General features: G+C 37.4%; 1 protein-coding gene across 2 annotated transcripts; it reads right to left on the minus strand.

The window, feature by feature from the left end:
• Positions 1 to 1223: 1223 nt before the first annotated feature.
• On the minus strand, positions 1224 to 16489 carry LOC127951682 (glycylpeptide N-tetradecanoyltransferase 1-like). Of its 2 annotated transcripts, none has more exons than XM_052549712.1 (12): positions 16322 to 16489; positions 14253 to 14355; positions 13202 to 13346; positions 12829 to 12947; positions 12637 to 12728; positions 12379 to 12495; positions 10480 to 10650; positions 9429 to 9537; positions 9174 to 9344; positions 8857 to 9024; positions 8445 to 8582; positions 1224 to 2545 (listed from the first exon to the last, which is right to left on the minus strand). In XM_052549712.1, the coding sequence occupies exons 1-12, from the start codon at positions 16429 to 16431 to the stop codon at positions 2525 to 2527; spliced, it is 1464 nt and encodes a 487-aa protein (XP_052405672.1). In that variant the 5' UTR covers positions 16432 to 16489; the 3' UTR covers positions 1224 to 2524. The 2 variants fall into 2 exon arrangements, with proteins under 2 accessions (XP_052405672.1, XP_052405663.1); XM_052549703.1 differs by having other exon boundaries at positions 13202 to 13358.
• Between the last annotated feature and the right edge of the window lie 18 nt (positions 16490 to 16507).

Consider the following 16507-nt stretch of genomic DNA (forward strand, 5'->3'; position numbering starts at 1 on the left):
TCCATTCACATCCATTATAAGACTGACAGATTGCAACGGTTTGTGTTAAAAATCTCTGTTTGCACTCTTCTGAAGAAACAAAGTCACCTACATCTTGGATGCCCTGGGGAGTAAGCAGATAAAAATAAAATTTCCATTTTTGGGTGAACTATTCCTTTAACTTTCATAAAGAAAATCTTTGGATTTGAGACTTTAGTATTTGGAACTTTAAAGATCTTCTTTATGCACCAAGAGCTTGTAACACTAAAAAGAGAAAGGAAAATTTTAAATTGCATTATATGACCACTTTAACATGTCTCACTTCCTGTTAGAAACCAGTGAACAGATGACAGTGGGACTATTCACAGCTTTTGTCAGTGGTTAGATGTTAATCTGTCTTGAAAATAACATTTTACTATCATCTATAAACACATATGCACATTTAACTTCTTGTCTAAATCTGTCAATTTGATTCAGCGAAGACCCCGCTTTCATGCTTTCAAGTATCATCATTTACAGCTCCGGGTCTGAATTTGTAGGACAGAGTGCAAACCCCTTCATTCAACAGTCACTTACACGAGCTTCACCTGCAGAACTGAGCAGAGACGGTCAAAAATACATTTACCATTCACATGCAGTTAATAAGCAAATTTATAAGAATCCAAAAGTAATAGTAAATAAATATTGTAACATATTTGCACATCATAAGGCATGTTTAGTAATTTGACATTTATAATCCTCCAAGAGATATTTCACATAAGAGCTATTCTTTTGAGCTTTCTTTTCATCAAGGAAGCATAAAATAAGTACCATTTCCACAAAATATTAAGCACTATAACATTAGTAAGAAATGTTTCTTGAGCAGCAAATCAGCATATTTGAATGATTTCAGAAGGATCACGTGACACTGAAGACTGGAGTAATGATGCTTTGCCAATGGAATAAATTACATACACAGCCTCAAAGAAGTGGTCAAAACAAAGTTCTAACTTTTGAACTGTAGTGTATGTTGCAAATTTCTAGGGTCTATAATCAACACATCCACAAGACTAAGCTGATTGCTCTAGTCATGGGGATTAACAGAACAAAGCATGGTATTAACCTCATTGAGGTTAGATTAATCTTGGTGGTGGCTAAACTTAAAATTTCCCACACCAAGAACTAACAGCAAGTGCAGATTAAATCTGGATTAAATTTGAGTTAATAATCTACCAAAACCCAAATGACAAACCAAAACCCAACTGTTCACAGCAGCTGCTACTTTTTATTTAGCACAAAAGAAGAAAAAAATTAATACACGTTGACATCTTTCCCTCCATCATAAAAACCTAAAGACCCGTTTTCAGTTGTTTTCATTGTATTTTCCACAGCCTGTTTCCTCAAATTACGTTCAAGAAAACCCCAACTTTAAATAGATACTGCCAGTTACTCCTAAAACTGTACTGATTTGGAGTGAAAATCCTCTTCTATTTGTTGGACAGATGAAGTCACTCGATAAATAAGTTACAATACAATCAGGATCTTCTCCAATCCTTATAGAGCTCTAAAACTTTGAGCAGGCAATATCATCCAAGACACAAATCACCACATTTCATTCGCAACTCTTTTTCAGTTCCCCAACCCACCTCAATCAAAACCATTTCCAACATTATTGCTAATTTATGATGACCCCCCTGCCAAATCTGCCAGGTATACATTGTAGTTTCAACAACTGTCAACTTGTGGATCTAATGTAGTTTTTTTCTTGTTTATAGAAAGCATGGTGCTCTCTGTTGGCAATACAGTGAAAGGGGATCACAGGCAGTTAGAGACAAATTAGCAATAAACTGATTAGCGGACAGATAAACCATCTCTTTTACTAGGTACCGCACCCATTAGTTGGTCAAAGTTTGTCAAAAAGAAAGTAGAGACATTGTTTCCATGGCAAAAGTTTAAGATGTGTGAAGAAGAGAATGACCACAGGAAAATCATTGACAGCAGCCCTTGTCATGTCCACTTGGGGTTTTTATTATCTCATTAGCTGTTTTTTTTTTTTCTCTTTAGGAATTGACATGTCTTTGATTATTGTCTGGTCTTTTCTAAAACACTTATGAAATAAACATTTTCATCCATTTTTGTTGCAAAAAGCACCTCCCATTGGATAGGGAGAGTAAAATCTTCTTACACTAAATGAGTTGAACCTACTGATGTGAACAGCGCAACACTTATGCATCAGGGTTCATCATGAGCTTGTCTGGTGTTACCTATGAGTGTGTGTGTGTGTGTGTGTGTGTGCACGCACCGTTGTTAACAATCATAACAGATTAAGGTTCCTCATCTCTGATTGATGGTAATTACAATGGCTTTAAGTCCATGAGCAGAGAAAGAATAAGAGAGAGAGACAGAGGAGTAGTGCAGGTCCAAGAGTTCAAAGTTCAAACTTAAAAATGGGCGGTGAATTCTCCTTCCTGAATCCATCGGTTACATCTGGCAAGGTGGTCAGTGTGTGATGTCATAAATCAGTCTCACTGTCATGCGAGACACAGATTATGGATGGTGGAATAGATCACTGTAGAACCAAACCCACCTAAAAAAAAAAAAAAAAAATTATAATAATTATAGCAGCTCAGTAAACTATATACTTAAGTTCTAGGATTTGTACACATTGAATTAAATAAAATGCTCAAATTCTTAAATAAAAAATACAATATAAAATAATTACAATGGAAAACGTTTTGGCAGTGGAAAATTTCTGTTTTGCAAAGTTTGTTGCTTCAGTATTTGTACTGGCAAGGGCGGTGGGGTTGCCATGGTTTTTAAACAAGCCCTTAACATACGTCCCGTTTCTGTCGGGAGCTATGCATAATTTGAGTTACGATGTATTGTGCTAGAGTTTGTCTCCACTGCAGTGTTCTGTGCGCTTATTTATAGGCCACCTAATTTTGACAGTGCTTTTATACGAGAGTTTGTGAATTTGTAATTCATATCATGCCATCATGTGATCAGCTGTTATTATTGGGAGATTTTAATATACATGTGTGCTACCCAGGTTGACCCTTGGTCAGTGAATTTTGTAATATTTTGGAATCTTTTGGTTTTATGCAACATATAAATGGAGCAACTCATGTCCATGGTCTCAATCTAGACCTTATTTTGTCAAATGCTGTCGCTCTAGATGATGTAAACATAGAATATGTCTCCTCCTCTGATCACAGCCCTATTATTTTTACTGTCCATGCAGAGAACTCTGCAGTTATGGAAAAACATCTGGGCCATTACTCTCGTTTTATAAATTAATCTATTCCTCCTCAGTTTAGTGAAATATATCATGCTAACAATGTTTAAGGATCTATTTTGAATGTTCTTGTTCTTCCATTGGGCCTGATGAACTGACTTTTTGTCTTTATACATCTTGTTCTAATATTTTAGATGCAATTGCACCTTTTAAGTTAAAGTCACCCAGGCAGAAATCTTATTACTGGCTCGACAAAAATGCGCTCTCTCTTAGCATGTCATCAAGTGGAGAGGAAATGGAAACCGGATTCTTTAACTGTTTTTTGATTGTTTAACTTTCAGAAAGCTGCAAAATCAGCTAGGTCGAAGTATTTTTCAGATTTGATTAATACACACTCTCATAGACCTAGACCTTTTCCACGATTAATTCAATAATAAATCCAGGTTGTCGGTTTCATGTGGAACCCTCAACTGAACTTTGTGAAATTTTTTACAGTTTTGTTTTCAGATTAAGTGTTAGCTATTCACTCCTCTTTTACCTTGCAGTCATCAGACCTGTCACTGTTTTCGTTGGCAAGTCTGGATTCCTTTTCTTGTTTTCAAAATGTTTCTTTGAGTCATTATTTGGTCAATAAGATGAAGAAAACTGCCTCTTCACTTGATGTCGTTCCTTCTCAAATTAGTAAGGCCTCTTTTTCTGAAATCGGTACTTCCACTCAGTCATTTATTAACTCGTCTGTGTGCAGTGCTGGGGTAGTCCCGAAATGTTTTAAGCATGCTTTGCTTAAGAAACAGGGTTTGGAGGGAAACTGTCTTGATGATGTTTCTAAGCTTTCGTTTTTTTCTAAAATTTTTTAGAAAAGGTTGTATATTCACAATTGATTTCCTTTTTGAATGCAGCTAAATTAACAGAACCTCTTCAATCTGGTTTATCTGCCCATCATAGCACTGAGTATGCTTTGCTTAAAGTATTCAATAGCATTTTGCTTGCAGTGAATAGTGGTAAAAGTTCAGTTCTGCTGCTTCTTGATCTTACAGCTGCCTTTGATACAGTTGATCATTATATTCTTCTCTGCCAGTAAGATAATTTTTTTGGTATTGGGAGCATTGCTTTGCAGTGGTTTAATTCATATCTTAAGAGACAGGTTTTTTTCTGTTGAGTTAGGAAAGTTTTCTTCATCTGTTGCTCCTATTATCTGTGTAGTGCCTCAAGGATCCATTTTAAGTCTACATTTTAATTTATACAGTATTGTTCAAAATAATAGCAGTACAATGTGACTAACCAGAATAATCAAGGTTTTTCGTATATTTTTTTATTGCTACGTGGCAAACAAGTTACCAGTAGGTTCAGTAGATTCTCAGAAAACAAATGAGACCCAGCATTCATGATATGCACGCTCTTAAGGCTGTGCAATTGGGCAATTAGTTGAATTAGTTGAAAGGGGTGTGTTCAAAAAAATAGCAGTGTGGCATTCAATCACTGAGGTCATCAATTTTGTGAAGAAACAGGTGTGAATCAGGTGCCCCCTATTTAAGGATGAAGCCAACACTTGTTGAACATGCATTTGAAAGCTGAGGAAAATGGGTCGTTCAAGACATTGTTCAGAAGAACAGCGTACTTTGATTAAAAAGTTGATTAGAGAGGGGAAAACCTATAAAGAGGTGCAAAAAATGATAGGCTGTTCAGCTAAAATGATCTCCAATGCCTTAAAATGGAGAGCAAAACCAGAGAGACGTGGAAGAAAACGGAAGACAACCATCAAAATGGATAGAAGAATAACCAGAATGGCAAAGGCTCAGCCAATGATCACCTCCAGGATGATCAAAGACAGTCTGGAGTTACCTGTAAGTACTGTGACAGTTAGAAGACGTCTGTGTGAAGCTAATCTATTTTCAAGAATCCCCTGCAAAGTCCCTCTGTTAAAAAAAAAGGCATGTGCAGAAGAGGTTACAATTTGCCAAAGAACACATCAACTGGCCTGAAGAGAAATGGAGGAACATTTTGTGGACTGATGAGAGTAAAATTGTTCTTTTTGGGTCCAAGGGCCACAGGCAGTTTGTGAGACGACCCCCAAACTCTGAATTCAAGCCACAGTACACAGTGAAGACAGTGAAGCATGGAGGTGCAAGCATCATGATATGGGCATGTTTCTCCTACTATGGTGTTGGGCCTATTTATCGCATACCAGGGATCATGGATCAGTTTGCATATGTTAAAATACTTGAAGAGGTCATGTTGCCCTATGCTGAAGAGGACATGCCCTTGAAATGGTTGTTTCAACAAGACAATGACCCAAAACACACTAGTAAACGGGCAAAGTCTTGGTTCCAAACCAACAAAATTAATGTTATGGAGTGGCCAGCCCAATCTCCAGACCTTAATCCAATTGAGAACTTGTGGGGTGATATCAAAAATGCTGTTTCTGAAGCAAAACCAAGAAATGTGAATGAATTGTGGAATGTTGTTAAAGAATCATGGAGTGGAATAACAGCTGAGAGGTGCCACAAGTTGGTTGACTCCATTCCACACAGATGTCAAGCAGTTTTAAAAAACTGTGGTCATACAACTAAATATTAGTTTAGTGATTCACAGGATTGCTAAATCCCAGAAAAAAAAATGTTTGTACAAAATAGTTTTGAGTCTGTACAGTCAAAGGTAGACACTGCTATTTTTTTGAACACACCCCTTTCAACTAATTGCCCAATTGCACAGCCTTAAGAGCGTGCATATCATGAATGCTGGGTCTTGTTTGTTTTCTGACAATCTACTGAACCTACTGGTAACTTGTTTGCCACGTAGCAATAAAAAATATACTAAAAACCTTGATTATTCTGGTTAGTCACATTGTACTGCTATTATTTTGAACAATACTGTATATGCCACCTTTGGGAGACATTATTAGGAGACACAATGTTTCATTTAATGTTTATGCTGATGATACCCAGTTGTACATACAATTGAAAGCTGGCGATACCATTTAACCCATTCGGCCTGCCTTGGGGACATCAAGAAATGGCTGTCCAATAGCTTTCTACGACCAAATGAAAATAAAATGGAGGTAATCATCTTTGGTCCCCCTAAGTTGAGAAGTGGTCTCATAATTGAGCTTGGCAGGCATTTCCCCTCAGTCTCCTCCCAGGTCAGGAACCTTGGTGTCATTCTGGACTCTGAACTTTGCTTAACTAAGCAAATTAATACAATTGTCAAGAGCAGTTTTGATCAGTTACGGATCATCTTGAGACTGAAATAATTTTTAACTTTTAATGACCTAGAGAAAGTCATTCATGCTTTTATTACCTCCCGCCTTGACTACTGTAATTCATTATATTTGGGTCTTCCTCAGTTATCCATTGCACACTGCTGCTGCAAGGCTGTTGACCGGGGCAAAGAAAACAGATCACATTACACCAATTTTAGCCTCTCTCAATTGGCTCCCTGTCTATTTTAGAATGTTGTTGTTAGTTTTAAAAGCTCTTAATGGTCAAGCCCCATCTTATCTCTGAGATCAGCTTATTCCTGTTTCATCCTCCAGATCTTCTGATAGAGCTCTTTTAGTTGTCCCTCATTCACACTTAAAATAGAAGGGTGACGGGGCTTTTTCCTATTGCGGCCCCCCATCTCTGGAATCAACTTCCACTCGACATTCGCCTTTTTCCTTCTTTTAAAACATTTAAAATGAAGTCGAAAGCATATCTATGTTCCATTGTTTTATTGTATCATCCGTTTTGTTTATTTTATGTTTATCTTTGACTTTTGTTCAGCACTTTGGTCAGCTGTAACAAATGTGCTACATCAATAAACTCTTCTTATGTTTTCGATGAGCTGAGATAACAGGAAATCTATTTGTGTATGTGTGCTGAGTGATCATCACTGTGTGATGCAGGAAATTTTATTTTATTTTCTTAGATGCCCTGGCTACTTAGAAAAAGATTTGCATTAAATTCTTAGAAATGCACCTTATATGAAGGTAAAATAACATCAAAAAGATTTACACAGGGTAATATTTTTGGGAGTCTACATAAGACTGCAAGCATAAATTAAATTTGCATGCGCAAGAGAAGCTTTGTAATGGTGTAAGTCACATTTCAAGCATAAGAAAAAAAAATATTTGCATTTTACTGTTACAAGTGTAATTCATGTATTGGGAAACTGCAGCTTCATGCTAAGGCAAAATAAATATGATCTGCAGACTTCTGACTTCCACTTTCCTGCACTTTTACTTTTGGCACATTTTTTTTTTTTTTACCAAAAAACGTTCAAAAGCACTGCAAGCCTATAAACAGTGATTTGCAAGAGAAAACAACCGTTTAAAAAAAAAACTGCAAAACAGATTGGCTGCACAGAAACAATCTGTATGTGTAAATTTTTTTTAAAATAAATATAAAACATAGAAAGCTGTATTTTTCTTTTATAAATATGATAAAACTGAAGACTTTTTGGATATATGAAGGATGCCGTACTACTCTATAGGTACTCAAGATTAACATGAGATTAGGTGAAACTATGTATGTTATGTACCCTTTAACACATCAAACACCAAGACATTGATCTTCATTTAGTTCAGGATCATTCTTGCTGCCGGAATGGTAATTTTAACGTACCGGAACACATACAGTAAAAATATGTAGGGCATAGTTAGACACCTTAAATTGACATATATGCATTATATCTGGATGAGATCCAAGAATCTGGATTTGATGAAGGTTTAACCCTCTCAGGCTCAAATTAAGTTTTAGTAACTTAGTAAATTTAGTAACCTATAGTAAAGTTTTTAGTACTCCAGATTCATAAAATATGTATCTGGAGTAACAAGGTTTTTAGTTACTTTACTGTTGCAAATCTGCAACGCCTGCCTTGAGAGGGTTGAATGTTGAGTTTGGGTGTTTTCTCTTGGCTGTAATGTACAGCCAACACTGAATGACAGTATGAATGCAGAAATTTTCCTGTAGGAAAATAAATATTCAAAAGTCATTTGTCTCATACCTTTTATTTTAACTTAAATGGAAAATTGCCATGACACAAATTTTGCAAAACACAAAATTGAAGTCACTGCCAGCACTTTTGGCCATGACTGTATGTGCTTTTGGAGCCAAATTATGAAGCACTATGGCCATCTAGTGTATGAACTTAGCAATGCCAATGCTAATTTATGATTACAAGCCAATGAACTTCACTTGACTCTGACTGAAAACGTCTGATTTGAATCTTCCAGGAAAATTCAATCATGTGTATGACATCTGAAAACCTGTACCTTTTCTGACCCCATGCTGGGACATTTCCAATTGTAGAGGTAATACTGCAGGTTTCCATCCCCAATGCCAAACTTGAGCTTCTCCAGAAATGTTTTGTTCTCCATTAGATCCAGTGCATTAAAGACATCAAATCCTTTCTGAAGGGGGAATGTCACAAGAAAAGCTTTAATTAATCTGCTCTTAGTTTAAATGTTCCAACTCCTGCCATTTACAAACTGATGTTTGTCTAAATAAATGCAGGTTTGCCTATGGTGCTTTAACATTAATTCATTTTTGCAAAGTTTTTCCAAATGTGGAAAACTGTAGTTCACTTCTAGGGATAAATTTACACCAAAACTATAGCCAAGTAAACTCATATTATGGCTAAATAATCAATTAAATAATGAAAATCAATATCTTTCAGTGACTGACCGACTTGGCAAGGATAAGAGCGTCTCCCATCAGGTCCAGCAGGGTGGTGGTGGTGTGTACGTTATAGAAGGAGTATGCTGCCTTCAGACTGTGATGCACAGGATGGTTCATGATGGTGGATGGCAGAGTGTAGAAACTCAGGAAGTCAGTCAACTTCCCATCTGAATTCTACAGTGATATAAAGGAAATACAATTCACGTTAAATGTATTTTACAGAAATAACCCGATTGTCTATTCTTATTTTTGAAAAGCCTTCATGTTTGATATCAATAGAATGATATATGCTGTGTCTTCTTAGGGTTCAGTGAGTGTAATACCTCCACTACATATGTGTCAATGATGTTCTCCTGAGGAAGCAGCCAGTGTTGGACCTCCTCAGGGCTCATGACGGGAACCAGGTTAAACAGACTCAGGTATTCATTCAGCAGGCGGTGAACTGCTGGCACATCCTTTACAGTCATCGGCCTTAAGCCTGAAGTCTTAGGAGCCTACAGGAGAGAAACATGCCATAAGAAAACAAGGAAAAGAGGATACTTCCCAGATGTTACCCAGAGAAGCAGGCTTGCACACACCTCTGGCAGTCGGTAGAGTTTCATGGTGCGCTGCATAGTCATGTTTCGACTCAGGTGAGAGAACTTCACCTCAATCAGCTTTCGTGGGTTCAAGGACCGGTGCCAGTATCTACAATTAAAAAAAAGCAAGGTAATTAGTGTGAAACAGGGATTTCCACAAAAAATAAAGTTAAAAACAGCATAACAATGTGTTAACACTCAACTCATAATTATTTTAGCCCTATTTTAAAGTAACAGTAGCACACAAACAGCAAAATCAAGTGGCAATTTTTACTTCACGACATCAGACTGGATTAATAAGTCATTAATTATTAAAAAAACAAAGCACTGTAGCGTTTTATTATGAATGATTTTAATTGTCATGGAAAATTCAGGATATTAAATCGTTTGGGGTTGGTACAATTGTTTTGTTTTTGTAAGACGTTTTTATGCTCACCAAGGCTACAGTTATTTGAGCAAAAATACATTTAAAATAGGAAATATTGTGAAATATTATTACTATATAAAATAACTGGTTTTCCATCTGAATATATTTTAACCTATTCCTGATAAATAGGGAAAATAAAGTTAAAAAGAATAGCATTTATTTCAAATCGAAACCTTCTTTAACAATGAATATCTTTACTGTCACTTTTTAATCTATTTAAAACATCCCATATTTGAATTGAAATATTATTGTATTATTGTAATAATATTATAATATTATTAAAATACACCGATCACGTATTTTAAGCCAAAAAACGGCCGTTCCGATTTATGGCCGGTCAAACGGTGCATCCCTAATTTAAATTAAATCCTTGAAAACAGTGTGGCCAAACCGCTCCAGTGACAAGAAAGAGAAGGAAGAGAAAAAAAGGAAAGAAGAAAAAAATAAAACACCCTTATGACATTTGTATGTGGCATAATAAGGCATATTTAAGAACCAATGGAGTAGGGTCATTTGGTTTAATAGGGAGTAGATCAACATCTTCACCAAATAGCCCATCTAATGCTACCTTTAACTCTGCAGAGGCAGCTGTACATGTTAAAAGAGGGCAGATGTGTGTCTTACCTGCAGGTGCCCACTGGTTTGGGCAGCACCACACCAGCGGTGTACACAGCCTGAAAGATACCCTCCAGGTTGACCCGTCTCGTGATCTCCCTGATGAGTACCGGAGCCACTCGTTTCGAGCGAAGTTTCTTATGCACACACAGGAAGTTAATCTCCACCATCATCTTCTCTCTGGGAGGATCGAAGAGCAACAAGGGAACTGAGTGATCAACACAAGTAGTCTCAGTCTGCACAATGTGTGAAAAATGTGGCTAGATTTAGTCATTCTAATTTACATAAGAATAATTTAAAAGCCTGAGATTCACCATTACATTCATTCTCTGATTGGCAACAATGGTCACTAATCTGGTGTCTTTTTTTTTAAATGGTCAGTTACAAATAATCTTCAAAATATATTTCTTATTATTAAATAATTTAGTTCAGCCCTACAAAGACCTATTTTTTCCTTTTCCCCCAGATATATTGGTAGTTATTAATTGACCACCACCGCACAAAAAATGTCATATATATATAAACACCCTCAAGTTGTTCCAAACGTGTAGAAGTTTCTTCCTTCTGTTGAACAAGACATTTTAAAAAGTGTTGTAAACTAAAGAAAAAAAAAAAAAAAAAGTAAAACAATATTTTTTTGTTTATAATATTCAAGTCAATATCTACTAGGGATGCAACAATATAGTTAACCCACGGTTCCATACATACCTCAGTTTTTAATCATGGTTTTCAGTTTGCTTTGGTTCTGATGGCAAAATTTTGGGGGAAAAAAATAAAATGTATAAATAACCGACTCCTGCACACTTCTGTACACTGGAGAAAAACATAAGATTATCATACAAGGGTGCCCTCGCACAGAGACGCCACATATGCATCACAGAAATAATAGAACTTATGAAGCTCCAGGCATATTGAACCATGGATGGTTCAATATTATACTGAGAATTGTGGGTTCAACTGCTTCTGTCAGCTGCTTGATTACCAACATTCTTAAAAAATTACTTTGTGCTCAACGGAAAAAAAAATGCATACTGATTTGGAACAACTTAAATGTGAGTAAACAGACAGAATTTTCATTTTTTGGTAGAACTATACCTTTAATCATTCATTTTACCCATGTTGAATAATCAGAAGGTAATAGCTGCTTCATGACCAATTTGAAAGTTCAGCGCTACTGCCACTAGAGGGACGGTTGAGGTATTTCCGGTTTAAGTGCGTTTAAAAGGGTCCTATTATGCTTTTTTTCTTTTTGAATTTCAGTCAGTGTGTAGGGTGTATGTTTAGGCATAAAAAAAGATCTACAAAGTAACAAATCTCAAAGTCCAAGGGAGATATTTTTAAAAAATCCCTTCTCAAGAACTACAGTGAACGGCTCGTTTGGACTACAGCATTGTTTTCAGGAGTTTTGTGATGTCACAATATGTCCTATTCCTAAAATAAGAAATATCCCAATATATCGCTTTGCTGACAGTATCGCTATCTATCGCAAAATAACGTATCACAACCCCTGTATCATTATATGTTTTTTAATGCCAAATTTTTGGAAATACACAGCCCTACATTTTACTGAGGACAGCCTCCATAACATGACAGAGTACAGTAACTGGAAGGGGTGGGCAGAACTGAAACAGTCTGAGCATTTCGCTAATCACAACGCACTGGGACAGCTAACCAATCACAACACATTTTATTTTTCGGAAGGCGGGCCTTCATCAAACCCAAACTAATCAAGCATCTTGTGCCAAACTGGGGAGAAGGGTACTTTAATAATGTAAATGATGTGAAAAATAATGAATTTTTTGTACCACCAATCATGAGAGCATGTTCTAATATGGCCCCAAAACAAAATCAAGACTTGGTAAAAGAGCATAATAGTACCCCTTTAAACCATTATAAAGAAACACTTACATTTCATAGATGCGGATGTTGGCTGGAATGGCACTGATGAAGCCAACTAGCTTATGATTAGAGTCCACTCTCACTCCACAATGCCACTGAGGCAACCAGCCTGGAGGACGCAGAGCCCTGAGACAAAAACAGAGAACCGTTAAACTGAGAGACGCGGACACAGTTAACTTTTAGATAAAAAAATAAATACAGAAAGCCATTCAAATACAAGACCAAAAAAACTACAACACCCAGTTGACTTTAAGCCAACGTTCTTACCAGAGCAGAAATTCAGGAGAGTAATCAAACCGAAACATGTTGTCATCGTCCTCCACATAGTTCTCGTTCAGGAGAGTGTACAACTCTTTCAGCTTCAGAGAGAGAAAGAGAGGAAACAGAAAACTTCTTCAAGACTGAGTTGTGTCCGGTATAAGATATTGAATGGGAAGTTTAGTGGTTTGTATTACACACCACTGCAGGGTTTCCCAGATCAAGAGTGTCCCAGCTGAAGCCCTGCGGGAGGCTGTAGGGCTCCTCTCGTATACTATCTTTATCCGGCTCAATGCAGCCATGTGACATCACAGTCTCTCCTACAAACAAACAAACAGCATAATCAGACTTCTGTCATCAGGCAATTCACAAAAAACTTCAATCTACAGTCTACACTTTACCACAAGTCATGAGTCTCAAGAAAACAGATGTTATAATGCTAAAAATCGGCATTACTTAAAAGAAATTAGTGATCTCAAACCAAGCAATAAATATAAAAATGAAAGTACATTAATTTTAATATTGGATAAAAAAAAAAAAAATCTGCGAGTATAGTGGCACAAATGATCAATACCAAGTTTAGGAACAGGCTGAGTGTCCCAGAACTGATAACTGCGCCGTGTGGCCTCCTCCATGGTTTTAGCTGGACCCTGTCCCACTGAAAACAGCTCAATTGCCTTCTGGATCTCCTGTAACTTATCCGCAGGGAGAGAGTTTACCTGAGGAAGAGACTAAAACAAGTGAAAATGTAGAAAAAAATTATTAAAACACCATGCCATGATGCCATATTATCAGGTAATAATTAAAAGTAAAGTATACCATTGCATTTAAATTATTTCCTGCAATAAAATATAAGTATAATTACAAATATTTTAACTGTATACGAGTACACCACGAATTTGGGACAATCCTTGTAAAGAATTGTTTCCCCCTTACACTTAAAGGCTGATTTATACTCTGTGTCAGACATACACTGTAGTCTCTACACCGTAAGATGTATGTCTGTTTTTATTAATACTTCTGCGTCGTTGTCCCCATCACATCTGGTACACATGCAAACCGCTAGTCTGCAGTGTCCACGGGCATGCTGCGTGTGTAACCAGCAGACCACGGCAAAACTGAAGAACAGCTTGTTGGAGAAGCATCAGCCATGTGGCAAATAAATATCAAAGAACAGATAATTTATTAAAAACTACAAAAAAAAAAAAAAAAAAAAGATGACAACGGAACAGCAGATGGCGGCATTCTTTCAGTCTCCACAAGGACTTGGCAGAACAACTGTTTGTCACGAACAACGAAGTGATGTAGTGCTACATTTTATAATAAATAAGACACTTGTTCTTTGCTTTGTTTTATTTTGTAAAACTTAAAATATATTAAAGTGCTAAACATACACAAAATTCAAATACATACGGAGGGAGGGGTACTAACAGACCAATCACAGCGCTTGCAGTCCGCGTAGATTTGAAGCGCTATAATAATGTTTATGTATAAATCAGCTTTAAGTAGTCATGTATCCATACATTCCAGGCTGATACTGCTAAAGCTGGAATACAAGGCGGCAAAGGTAATCTAGATGTAAACAATCTGGTGCTATTCACATAAAGCCATACAAACATACTCACTTTGGCCAGCGGATCCTGTGCTGCATCTTTTCCTCCAGACTTGTCTTTGTTCTTTTTCTTCTGTTTCTTTTTCTTCTTCTTGGCACCTGTGTCCCCCTTCTCCCTGCGGGACACATGAACTCAGTATCCATGGGCAGATATAGTGAGCGGTTATGTCCACTCAGAACTAACTGCAGCTGATGCAGGTGAATCTTTTACATGCCGTTTTAAAAATGTCAAGAAAAATTAATTTTGATAGATATTTGGGAGAAAATATTTAGAGATTTTAATGAAGTGGAATCTGAACTTAAAAGGAAACAATAATAATAAAAAAGAAGGCAAACCTATCATATAACACTAATGTCTCTCCATCCCAGCATGCAATTCAACTCATTCTTTAACTACACAGACACAAGAGCCGAGCTCCGCACCAGTGGTCGAGCTGAAATGGGACGACTTACAGAGACGCACAGCTAATCCTATTAATGCCCACGAAGGGAGAGAGGTGACAGAGCGGAGCTACATTTGTTAACGGGGGACAGATGGTCTATCACATGACCTGCAAAAAAAGCATGCTTTGTGTGTGTGAGGGGAGGTGGGCTATATGACAAAGACTGACAGATAAACAAGCACCCCTGTGACTACTGCTTTGACAGCCGTCTATCCCTGTAAGAGGGGCTCCTCTTATTTCTCTCTAGCCTGCTTCAATAAACAGAAGCTGAAATGGAGGATTTCCTCTTAAAGGGGTGGCTCATCAGCTTTTGTCAAAGGCTGGATTGTTTATGGGGTGCAGCGTAACGTGTTCATGCTTCGTTATATTACGTGTTATTTTGACATATGTAATCTTTATTCTACAAGGCGGTTTCTGTTCTTGTCAAAAAAAGGTCTGTTAAGTTCCTGGTTCTATGAAGCCCCTCCCTAAAAAATATGTGATGTCTTCAGAGCCCATTGTAACCAACCTTTTTTTCGTAGCCCTTAAAAAGCCATTTCTTTAAAAGAAAATGTCTCCCTTTGCATTGAACTTTGAGTGTCTTAGCTTTGCTGAGGGTGTTTATGCTCTAACCAGCAACATTACACACTAACTAAAAAAAGTGAAATCATAACCAACTACCGCTTTAACATAATGGACAATAGTATATAAGATTTAAATGATGTATGTCTAATTTGATTGAAAATGTCCTAGTCTGGTTGGGGTAGTTTTGGAAAGTCCTTTGAAAAGATGGTTAGGTTGAGAGACCCATTTATGACCAGATGAAAACCACACAAGTCTTATGAGGCAAATACTGTATATTCATGTTACCGGATCTTCGGCATACTGCCATGACTTCATTATAATAATTAAACTTAATATTTCACAATCTACTCCCTAATTCTCTCTAGCAGGTGCGAGTAATGACCTTGAAGGACATGTAGCAGGACAAGAAGCTGGTTAATGAGTCTCTTTCAGTATCAGTAAACCAGAGGCAGCAGATGGACTTTGGTGAAACCACGGAGCTATATAATACTGAAAGTAACACTCATATAACGTTAAGCGTTAGCATCGGTAAAGAGAAGACACCTGAGAGCGAGGGAAGGGTGATACAAACGTTTAAGGATGGACTAGCAGCGGTCAAGCTAACTAGATAACGTCAAGCCATCGGTCAGCGACAGTAAATCCATATTACTAACAACCTAGTGATCATAAAGGCCTGCATACCAGGTCTGAAAGCGATTTAGCAGTTTATTTATTAATATCGGTCCGTTTATTGTTGAACGGGACATGGAATAGCGACTTTAGAAGTAATTGCTTATTTGTTTTCTACCAAACCAAGAATTTTAGTGAGGCTGTTAAACCTCTCACACAAATGCCAATGATCGCATAGAACTGAACATTTGGAACAATCCTTGTGTTTGATTGACGGCGTCTGAGCCAATCGTTTTAGAGATCCGTCCGTCAATCAAGGCAAGTGAACCAATAGGGTAGTACCAGGGGGCGGGCTCATATGCTGTAAGCGTGCCACAGCCTAGTTGAACAAGGGCCCCGTCTTTTCGGGCCTTGTGGAAGAGTATTTTATATTTAAGAGCTAACAATAAAGTGCATGCACGCTCACCCGTCATCAGAGTGATGCTCTTCATTTTCACAGTTGCTGCAGTGTCCGTGATCCACTTCTACCTCCGTTTCTTTCTCCGGCTGCGGTGCTGTCTCATTCTCATCCGCCATCTTTAACCAGGAAGTGAGATTCTCGCCTTGCGCCCTCACAACCCGCGAAACTATTGGTGGACTGCCGCAAAGCCCG

The sequence above is a fragment of the Carassius gibelio genome, chromosome A3, assembly GCF_023724105.1.
Source record: "Carassius gibelio isolate Cgi1373 ecotype wild population from Czech Republic chromosome A3, carGib1.2-hapl.c, whole genome shotgun sequence".
NCBI lineage: Eukaryota > Metazoa > Chordata > Actinopteri > Cypriniformes > Cyprinidae > Carassius > Carassius gibelio.